At 39.1% G+C, this 10,380-nt stretch overlaps 2 protein-coding genes across 2 annotated transcripts; both read left to right on the top strand.

The window, feature by feature from the left end:
* The first annotated feature begins 334 nt into the window (after positions 1-334).
* On the top strand, positions 335-4,486 carry LOC109513130 (uncharacterized). The gene is made up of 8 exons (XM_019865351.1): positions 335-412; positions 543-593; positions 1,340-2,510; positions 2,610-2,832; positions 3,090-3,255; positions 3,369-3,451; positions 3,527-3,706; positions 4,192-4,486. The coding sequence occupies exons 3-8, from the start codon at positions 1,774-1,776 to the stop codon at positions 4,423-4,425; spliced, it is 1,623 nt and encodes a 540-aa protein (XP_019720910.1). The 5' UTR covers positions 335-412; positions 543-593; positions 1,340-1,773; the 3' UTR covers positions 4,426-4,486.
* A 1,184-nt stretch (positions 4,487-5,670) lies between these two features.
* LOC109513132 (uncharacterized) lies at positions 5,671-8,657 on the top strand. The gene is made up of 10 exons (XM_019865355.1): positions 5,671-5,778; positions 5,949-6,086; positions 6,189-6,323; positions 6,419-6,550; positions 6,673-6,741; positions 6,923-7,017; positions 7,125-7,251; positions 7,438-7,555; positions 7,640-7,716; positions 8,205-8,657. The coding sequence occupies exons 4-10, from the start codon at positions 6,458-6,460 to the stop codon at positions 8,316-8,318; spliced, it is 693 nt and encodes a 230-aa protein (XP_019720914.1). The 5' UTR covers positions 5,671-5,778; positions 5,949-6,086; positions 6,189-6,323; positions 6,419-6,457; the 3' UTR covers positions 8,319-8,657.
* Positions 8,658-10,380: the final 1,723 nt, after the last annotated feature.

Below are 10,380 nucleotides of genomic sequence, written 5' to 3'. Positions count from 1 at the left end.
GACCCATTTGGAATTGTGTGAGGCACTTCAATTGTACACAGGGGCGAATAAAAATGTCATGGTGGCCCGCCTTCAAAAAAATCAAAGTTTTGCTGCATGTGGATTTTTCCAATTAGTAAGAGTTAAGTATGAACATGTTCAATGTAAGTGTTTGTTTAATAGGAGGAGTCACAATCGTACAAGCTCCCACCACAGCGGACAGAACATGTTACAATCAATGAGGAGGATAAGACATCAGAACATGGAAACTTTTTCTGCATGTCCTCTTTTGTACTTGTAGTCTCTGCATATGTTAAATATGATCTTGCTGAATGTAGGTGTTTGTCATTCAAAGGTGGAGTCAGAATTGTGGGAGGGCATGCACCATTCCCCAGACATCATAATTGATGTGGAACATCAATCAACAGAAAACGTAAAACATTACTGCATATCCTTTCTTATCACCATGTTTGGTTTAATTTTGCTAAATGCAGGTGTTTGGATTTGGATTTGCGTGAGGGCAAATTAATAACATACTAAATGGATGCTTTTGTCTTTCAAAGGAGGAGTGTAGTTTGTGTGAGTCACCTTTAGACACATCACCAACAGCGCAAGTAAGCCTTCATTTTGTGTGATGCAACCAAATATACATTGTTTGTTTAAGATGATGTATGCATTTTATTTTCGACTTATTTTCAGTTTTTAAGTTGAGCTGCAGACTGTCCAGGCTGAAATTGGGCAAGAGGCCTGAGGCCCATGTAGACACACATCCCTTCATGCTTACACATAGGAAAGAATTTAATTTGATATTACTGTATTTCGTTTTGAAAGAGTACAGCATGGAAGGTTGAAAAACCTTGAAGAAATGCAATGTTTGTAAAGCTAAAAAAATAAATCAATTTAAACATTAGTAGGAAACAAGGTTCTAATGTACGCATACACACACACACACAGACGCACACACGTGCACACAAAACAAAAAAACCTAAATGAATACATAATGCTAGACTTCTAATTCACATTTTTGTATGTAGAAATTATGTTTTATTTGCACAGAGTCAGAACAGATATATCATGTCCTGCTTGGATGTACGGTATAATACTCTGTGTCACTTTGTTTTGTTGAGTATTTTGTCTTGAAGTGTCCGGTGATGTATTGTAGACCATTCCTGGTTGTTCCTTGTCTCTTGCCCAAAGTCAAATGGGATAGGCATAATTTTTCACAGCTGTGAAACGAAACAGCTTTGGCTGACTGGCTAGCTGTCTAGATGGATGGAAGTCAAAATCTATGTTGTAACTGTCAGGGTATTTAGATATAATCTATACATTTTTTCTTTGTTGTTGTCTTGTTTCGCCCTAGGAAAATATGACCAATGCCAGTGAGACTGCTATGTCTGAAGAAGATGATGGGTTCATAAGGAATCTTGTGCCTTCTAAATCAACATATTTTTTCATTGACCAAAAGGACTGGACCTCTCTACAGAAATCAAGAACACGTAGAGGATTCAAACTCTTCAGTGGACAAACATCATCGCCAAAGGAATTCGTTCAATCCATCCATACTGCTCTTTTGCCTTTAAAAGACACAGTGTTAAGACACATGGCTCACAAAGACAAGGTCCTGAATTTTGGTGTCTGGGTTACTGTCGCTTTGAAGACTGTCCTGTTCAAGTAAAAGACACAGTAAATAACGCAAAGGATCTGAAAGCCGATGTGAATTTCAAGGGCAAGACAAGCATCCATAATCGCATCGAATTAAAATCAAGACCAGTAAGAGGAAAGGACAGGTGTGCAATGGGGAAGATATTGCAAAAAGAATTGCCGAGGTCAATGTACTTACATAACATAGGCCAATTACATGACACAGTTATGGAGTCTGGATGCAGAGATGAGGCCCCCACACCTTCTATATTGAAAACCATCTCATGGGAAGTTCGACAAAACAGTCGCCTCCATAACAATGAGCTCTTAAGTTTGCAGTTCATGGTTGAAGGAAAATCAAACAAACCAGAAGATGTTCTCCAAAAAGTTTTTTTATTTCCTAAAGGAGTACTATTGTGGTCACTGAGAAGCATCGACATCTATCATGAGAGGACAAGAGAAGACATCTTGTATTTGGACGCCACTGGTAGCATTATGAAGAAGGGAAAGGGCTCCCCACCATTTTATGTGTATGAGCTTGTTGTGAGGAATCCTTCCAAGAACTCCTCACCCTTTCCTGTGGCAACATACTTGACATGTGACCACACCACTGCCTCCGTCAAGTATTTTCTTGAAGCATTTCTAACAGATGTTGCAAAGGCGTATGGGCAGAGAGCGGTGCGGCCTCCACTGATGCTACTATGCGATGGTTCCATCGTCATTATGCAAGCACTGTGTCTATCGTTTATGAAGACCAATTTGACTAACACCATTGAGCATTACTACGCAATAATAAGTGGAAAAGGGAAATCTGCAGATTTTGACATCCCAGTTCTGCACCGATGCCGGAGTCATCTCATGAAGAATGCCAAGGAAATTTGTAGAAAGTTGTAAGAACATTTAAATTACAATTATATCTCATTAATTTAAACAATACTCTCATCACTACTTTGTGTTGATCACAGATGTCATTATGTAATTTCTTTCAGCGCCAAACAAGAATACCACCTGGCTATGCATGTAATCGGACTTTTTACAACCGCAACAACCTTACAAGCTCTGGATGACATGGTTTTAAGTGCTACAGTCGTTTTCTCCAGTCCATGCAGTGGACAAAACGTTGAAAAGCACTTCAAAAACCTGCAACTCCTGATGCAGGACAAACGACAAACTTTTGAGGAAAACCGAAAAAGTGAAGGACTTCTTGATGAGGTAGACTCTTTTTCATTTGCGCTTACACTGGTATAATATGTAACTGTCAATGAATGCACATTTTGATAGAAAGTTTATTTTCATGTGGGCCACCAATTAACAATTCCTAAAAACATTGCCCTTTTTCAAGCATAATGTATGTAATTTTTCATTTGATCTCCTTTGTTTGATAACTTTCTTTTAGTTAATATGGCTTTTGTTCGACATGAGATTTTTGGGGTAGTTATGTTATAATAAATAACCTCTACAATATTTAGGACATCCAAGGAAAAAACATTTTTGCCAAGCATTTCAGTCGACTAATTGCCAAAGCTCCTTTGGATAAAGATGGCCAGACCAACGTGTATTATTGCGATGGATTTATTCATCACTTGTGTCAATACATCCTACCCTATGCTGCACTGTGGTCTGCCATGATGCTTGGTAGGTGAACACACACAAACACACGTGCACACACATGTGCACAAACACACACAAGTGGAAATACATAATTTTTTATATATATATATATATGTGTTTTTGTGGGGGGTTCTTAGGTGATCTTGGACGTCATGGGACTGGCACAGTTTATGAGAATGCAACACGGAGATATAATTTCCTGAAAACCCTGAAAAGACAGGTAGCTCAATGGAAACACATTCTGCTCTATTAAAATCTTGTTTTCCTATTTGAAGCAACTGTAACTGTTTTTCAGAATATCACAGACGACAATAAAACACAGGGCATAATGGAGAAAAGCCAGTGGGATTTGAAACACGTTCGGTTCCCGTCTCGAAGGCTCACCAGGCTAGATGATTTTGTTGTCCAGTACCAGCTCATCCACACAGCTATGTTGAAGGAGTTTGACGACCACAGTCGGTCTTTGAAAAGAAAGGTGAGCAAATCTTACCATCCATCAAAAAATTGACAATATATACTTTTCAGATAAAAATATTTAAACGGTACCAACTCCAACAATACTTAAGTCATTTGCTTCCAAGTGTATTTGCAGTAATCCTTAAAAATAGGATATTCATGACTGTGTTCACGACAAATTATGCAACAATCTTTGAAAAACAATCCTGACTGTTGTACATTTCCACAATAATTGCTTTTTATCACAACTCAGATACAGTCAACCTATTTCTCATCATACTAATGTAAAAGTTTGTCATAAAATCAAATACCGGTAGACTGCTGTGATACAAAATTAAAACTATCAAAGCCTAATTGAATTTCAAATTAAGAGGGGCTGTTGTGTATTTCAAAAAGAGGTGGTCATTTCAATGATTAATAGCAGTTACAGCATATTACTGAAGAAATGTTTGGAAAACATCAATGGAAATATTCAATTTATGTGTCTTGCCTTTTTTTTTTTAGAGTTTTAGAGTGGACGTGGAAAAATGGAAACAACGAAATCAGAAAAAGAGGGGGAGATACGTCAAGGGTATCACAAAGCCATTCCATTTTAAAGGTTCCAGCACACAGGTACTCCATTTAGGGTGTCAATTTAGGTCGATTACACGACCATTTCAGGGTGCTGTCTGCCCTCTGTCTCAAGTTAGCTGGGATAGGTTCCAAGCAATTCCTTGCATCCGTGATAGGCAGTGTTGAAAATGGATGGATGGATAAGATAAGAAAACCTTTATTTGTCCCACAACAGATAAATTAGCAATCTACAGCAGCAAAAATTGAAGGGGTACAAAAGAAAAACAAAGTATTGCATGCACAAAATACCGTATTGGCCCGAATATAAGACCGCCCTGATTATAAAACGACCCCCTCTTTTTCACGACTCAAGTTTGAAAAAAGCCATTTTGAACACCAAATTAATTTTTATGCAGAAAATAATTACAGTACATCTGAAACAAATGATTATAACAATATATTTGAGAGAAAAAGCATGTTATTTTGCCTCATTCATTTTTATCTGAACATTTAAATATGTAAACTAAAGTGCAATCACATTCGTAAATGAATGGCTTCTGCTTTTTGACATGTAAATGACATCATAACTTCTCCTCAGCTGCCGGTTAACCTGGCCGATCTTCGACCCACTTTTCTCCAGATTGTCGCTACGTTTCTCCATTTTCTGTTATCTCTTTGTTTATTTTCTTCTCTTTCTTTCTTACCGCTATTTTTTATTTTTCTTCTTCGTGCTACCACTATTTTTATTTTTATTCTTCGTGGCAGGGGTTCACTTTGGCCTGGGGAGTCAAGTTCAGCATTCGCGTCAATATCTGGCGCCATCTAGCGTCGTGAATGGATATAATGTCTAGACACCGAATATAAGACAACCCCCACTTTTTCAGTCTTATTTCAACGCAAAAAACACCGTCTTAAATTCGGGCCAATACGGTAAATGTTTCTGAAAAAAGAACTGTACACAGGACAGAATGCAATATAAAATATAAAACATAGATATAGGCATATATGCAACTGCATAAAGTCCTTCGTCAGTCCCTTGTACTCCCAATAATTTCCTTCTGTAATGAGTGCGACAATCGCTGAGTTGTCAGAGAACTTCTGAAGGTGGCAGGTTGGAGTGATGTAGCTGAAGTCCGAGGTGCAGAGGGTGAACAGGAATGGAGCCAGGAACAGTCCCCTGCGGCGCCCCAGTGCTGCAGAAAAGCCTGTCCGACTCACAGGTCTGTGCCCTCACATACTGCAGCCGGTTTGTGAGGTAATCTGTAATCCATGATGTGAGTTGGTGGTCCAACCCGGCGTGCCGCAGCTTGTCCCCCAGTATTTTGGGCTGGATGGTGTTGAAGGCACTGGAGAAAGCAAAGAACATGATCCTCACAGTGCTCCCAGCATTCTCCAGGTGTAACAGCGCCCAGTGGAGGAGGTCGATGATGGCGTCCTCCACACCGATGCCGGGCTGGTAGGCAAACGGTAGCGGGTCCAGTGAGGAGCTCACCAGCGGTCGCAGTTGGCGAGGACGAGTCTCTCCAGCGTCTTCATCGGGTGACACATCAGCGCCTGGTTGAGTCGAAGCGGGACTGCCGTCGAAGCAGTCCCACAGAGCCTTGATAAATGATAAATGACAAACACATCACACACTGATGTGTTACTGTTCAAGCTCTCATTCAAAGTTAAAATGGCTGATTTGAAACAAGCCTTTCTCTGTTCACAAGGTCATCAATGAAACCACTGATATCAGCGCTTCTCAGGAGTCTGGTTCTGCAGTCCAGAGCCAAGCCTTGGAGTCTCCTCAAACTGAAAGCGGTCAAGGGCTGCATATCCAACAACATTCAACAACTCCAGCTAAGCAGGTATTATTACACATGTTACAAAGTAGTGTCAGAGGTGTCAACGACACCAAACATATAATAATGGTCCGTGATATTTTCGTTGTTTTGTGCTTGTGGTTACAGTTACAAGATTTATGGAGTCGTAAGCCAGCAGAAGTTGTGATTGCAGTGCTCCCTTCGTTGCTGGAAGACCGCAGTTTGGTAATTCGTCACAGTGAGCTATGTTCACTCCGACCTCATGAGTGGCTCACTGGCGAGGTGCAATTCTCATTTTGTTTTTATACTGATTAAATTCAATCATTAAATACTCATTTGAAAAATAATGTCACAAAAATTATTGCTCTTCTACATAGATCATTGAAGGATTGTTTCACGTTTTGGCCAAGAAACTCATGATGACGAGCCTTTATCTTATGAGTTACTACACTGCTGAACTGATTATCTCTGGTGACAAGAAGACACTTCCACGGCACTGTTTCCCAAAGGTATTGTTATGACCTGGGCAAGGGCCCCCAAGCCAATTAGGGTGATAGCTCTCAAAACCGTCATGCGTTTAATAGATCGATGAATGTAAGTTATAAGACCTAATCTTTTTTTGCATTGACAGGAAAACCTGAACTCTTACAAGGGAATTTTATCCTTTGTAAATGTAAATAATAACCACTGGAAACTTCTGGTGAGTGCATTTCATGTATTCACATTGAAAAAAAGAAATGCATTCCTTGCCAAAATAGTTACACAGGTGTTTTTTTTTTCTAAATTTTGGGTATTGACAACTTTCAACCTCTAGTTCATGTGTTCCCTAAATATATAACAATGTATGTGTAACCTTGGATTTCTTTTTACACCTTCTCCAGTACATAAAGGCTGACACTGGAACAGTATATCTGGTCGATCCCGCTCAATGTCACACAGAGGTCAACGATTCCACAACTGCAGCCAAAAGATTCCGGTATTTATACTTAGACTTCCATGATTTCACCACTGCAGAATGTGTAGATATGACTAATTTTCACAGTGGGAAAGTTTTTATTCTTGTCTCCTTCATCAAACATTCAGTGAATTCTTAACAATGCGGAGAACGCACCACGGAAAAGCAGAGTGGGAGGATAAAGAATGGAAAGGAGGATGTTTGGCCCACCCCACACAGCAGGATTCATCCAGCTGCGGTGTGATTGTTACCTTGGCAAGTGTAACTCTTCCAATAATATAGAATGGCCACTGCTTGTGTATTATCTGTGTCCATATGATGTGTTTCATTTAAAAAAGGAATGGAAACACACTGCGTCCTTGTATAAGCTGTGTTTTTAAATTGTTCACTCCAAACAATTTTGTTACTCCCACAAGACAAGAAAAACTCTTTGTGTTTCAGATTGCCGCAGAGCTCATGAAAACTTTTCCAAAGATTCCACATATTAAATTTGATTCGTCAACGAAAGAAATGGCCAATGAGAGAACAAAACTTGGATTGGAAATACTGGCAGCATCAGGTTTTTTTAGTTTATACTGATCACCCATGCTAAAAAAGTATGTATGTTGAAATGTACATTAAATGATGATTCATCATGTTGTAGTATCTGATCCCACCATGCACTGTGCCATGTGCTCGTTGGGCAAACCACCTGGAGCAGGTCCTCCTTTGATTAACTGGGTGAGTTTTATATATACTGTATTTGGGATATATATATATATATATATATATATATATATATAAAATGTACACACACACTTTTTCAACCATTTACACATAATATCACAAAAAATCAAAATGTTCCTGCCTTTCAGCCCAGACTTTCACAGAAGAACTCACACGTTTTTCACGCCTTCGCATTCATCCAGAAAATCGCACCCTGTTTTTTTATTTCTCTTTATTACATCTGACTCCTTCATCCATGTTTCTGTTATGTCTATTCTAACAAACTCTACAAGGCAAATTTGCTGAAAATGAAAATATATTTTCCCATTACGATGGTTTGCATACACTGTTGAAATTGGAGTTCAAGTCAGAAAAAAATGAATATGTTGTATGTTGAATTGTAAAAACAACTTAAGAGTTATTCTGGTTGAAAGATGCCCTATACCTAATTTTGCAATATGTTGTTTTATAATGTTGTGTGTTTATTTTTCCCCTTTAAATAGATACAGTGTGACGAATGTGAAAGGTGGTATCACGAGCAATGCCTTGGAATGACCGTGGATGACTTGGCAAAGGCGAGAACAGGGAATTGGTCATGCGTTGTATGTGAGCCATGAGTGTGAATTGGACACCTGGGAGACCTTCAACTATATATATCTGTGTGTGTGTGTGTGTGTGTGTGTGTGTGTGTGGACATTATGAATATGTACATGAGTGTAAAATTGTGTAAATAACTTTGTAAATGTGTGTGTGGACATTTTGAATATGTACATGAGTGTAAAATTGTGTAAATTGTAAATGTGTGTAAATGTGTCTTTGTGTATATGGGCATTTTGAATATGTACATGAGTGTAAAATTGTGTAAATTGTAAATGTGTGTCAATGTGTCTTTGTGTATATGGGCATTTTGAATATGTACATGAGTGTAAAATTGTGTAAATAACTTTGTAAATGTGTGTGTGGACATTTTGAATATGTACATGAGTGTAAAATTGTGTAAATAACTTTGTAAATGTGTGTGTGGACATTTTGAATCTGTACATGAGTGTAAAATTGTGTAAATTGTAAATGTGTGTAAATGTGTCTTTGTGTATATGGTTTTGAATCATATGTACATGAGTGTAAAATTGTGTAAATTGTAAATGTGTGTAAATGTGTCTTTGTGTATATGGGCATTTTGAATATGTACATGAGTGTAAAATTGTGCAAATAAATTTGTGATTTTGTATTCATTTGTGTTTGTGTATATATGTACTGTATGTTTGTGTGTATGTTGAAAGCAGTGGCAGATGCTAGTCTGTAAAGGAGGGGAAGCTCAATTTCGACCGACATCATAAAATGTGTCAGTTTATGTGAATTCTACTCTCCGTTCCTATTCAAGAAAATGATCTGTGATGTGTGAATTACAATAAAACCCACCAGAAATAAAAGATGAATTTGTCGCTAGTCGTTTTCAACAAAGAGAGTGTCGCTAAGATGATGAGAAGAAGTCTCCGGTTCAACTCAGAACAGAATGAGAATTGAAAAATGCTCCCACTGATGCCGACACCAAAAGATTGGTGATTGACTCATTTCGCTGTCAATCAAAAAGCCTCAGACAGATCATCAGAAAAGCTGAGCGTCCGGGTCAGCCGACAAACACCCACTGTCCATAGACTCCCAGAGACGTTGAGCGTCTAATGGGCAGGACAAAACCAGCATTTATCCAATGACTCGTCTCGTTTCAATGCATTGGGACAACCTATGTGAACTCTCCCGACGTCATGTGTCCGCGCGGTCGACGCTCAGCATCAACACGTTTTAAATCACAGTGAAACTGCAGGAATGAATGAGAAGACAGTCACATCGTAATCAGTAATAAAATAATTCGGAAGAAAATTTGAGTGTGGTGTAGCGCGTATTAAGTCAATGACATGGACACACAATTTTATGGACACACATATATTTGATCACTTATTTTTAGACATTTTAGGGGATCTTGAGATGGGAGTGGTCGCGTTGGAAAGCTGGAGTGCTGTAGTTGTCCCCAGACATGCATCCCTCACGGGATATCGGAGGCAATATTTTTAGGAATTTTTTCAAAATGGTCTAAAATGTCAACATGTTGGGTGTTCAGGCCACCTTGTTGGAAATCTTGCCACATTTCAGAGGGCTGTTATTCCCAAATGCATCATCAGATTGAGATGGGAGTGGTCGCGTTGGAAAGGTGGAGAGCTGTAGTTTTCCCCAGACATGCAGCCCTCACAGGATATCGGAGGGGATATTTTTAGGAATTTTTTCAAAATGGTTGAAAATGTCAACATGTTGGGCGTTCAGGCCACCTTGTTGGAAATCTTGCCACATTTCAGAGGGCTGTTATTCCCAAATGCATCATCGGATTGAGATGGGAGTGGTCGCGTTGGAAAGCTGGAGAGCTGTAGTTGTCCCCAGACATGCATCCCTCACAGGATATCGGAGGCAATATTTTTAGGAATTTTTTCAAAACTGTGGAAAATGTCAACATGTTGGGCGTTCAGGCCACCTTGTAGGAAATCTTGCCACATTTCAGAGGGCTGTTATTCCCAAATGCATCATCAGATTGAGATGGGAGTGGTCGCGTTGGAAAGGTGGAGAGCTGTAGTTATCCCCAGACATGCAGCCCTCACGGGATATCAGAGGCGATATTTTTAGGAATTTTTT

The sequence above is a fragment of the Hippocampus comes genome, unplaced genomic scaffold (genome assembly GCF_001891065.2).
Source record: "Hippocampus comes isolate QL1 unplaced genomic scaffold, H_comes_QL1_v1.1 scaffold390, whole genome shotgun sequence".
Classification (NCBI taxonomy): Eukaryota; Metazoa; Chordata; class Actinopteri; order Syngnathiformes; family Syngnathidae; genus Hippocampus; species Hippocampus comes.
This window is presented reverse-complemented; position numbering and strand designations above follow the sequence as displayed.

Bases quoted from the DNA above. Each gene is read 5' to 3' on its own strand.
- LOC109513130 (XM_019865351.1), top strand. From the start codon at position 1,774: ATGGGGAAGATATTGCAAAAAGAATTGCCGAGGTCAATGTACTTACAT. The intron at 3,452-3,526 runs GTAGCTCAATGG...ACTGTTTTTCAG, and splicing joins TGAAAACCCTGAAAAGACAG to AATATCACAGACGACAATAA. The intron at 3,707-4,191 runs GTGAGCAAATCT...TTTTTTTTTTAG, and splicing joins GTCGGTCTTTGAAAAGAAAG to AGTTTTAGAGTGGACGTGGA.
- LOC109513132 (XM_019865355.1), top strand. From the start codon at position 6,458: ATGATGACGAGCCTTTATCTTATGAGTTACTACACTGCTGAACTGATT. The intron at 6,742-6,922 runs GTGAGTGCATTT...CACCTTCTCCAG, and splicing joins ATAACCACTGGAAACTTCTG to TACATAAAGGCTGACACTGG. The intron at 7,018-7,124 runs GTATTTATACTT...TCAAACATTCAG, and splicing joins ACTGCAGCCAAAAGATTCCG to TGAATTCTTAACAATGCGGA.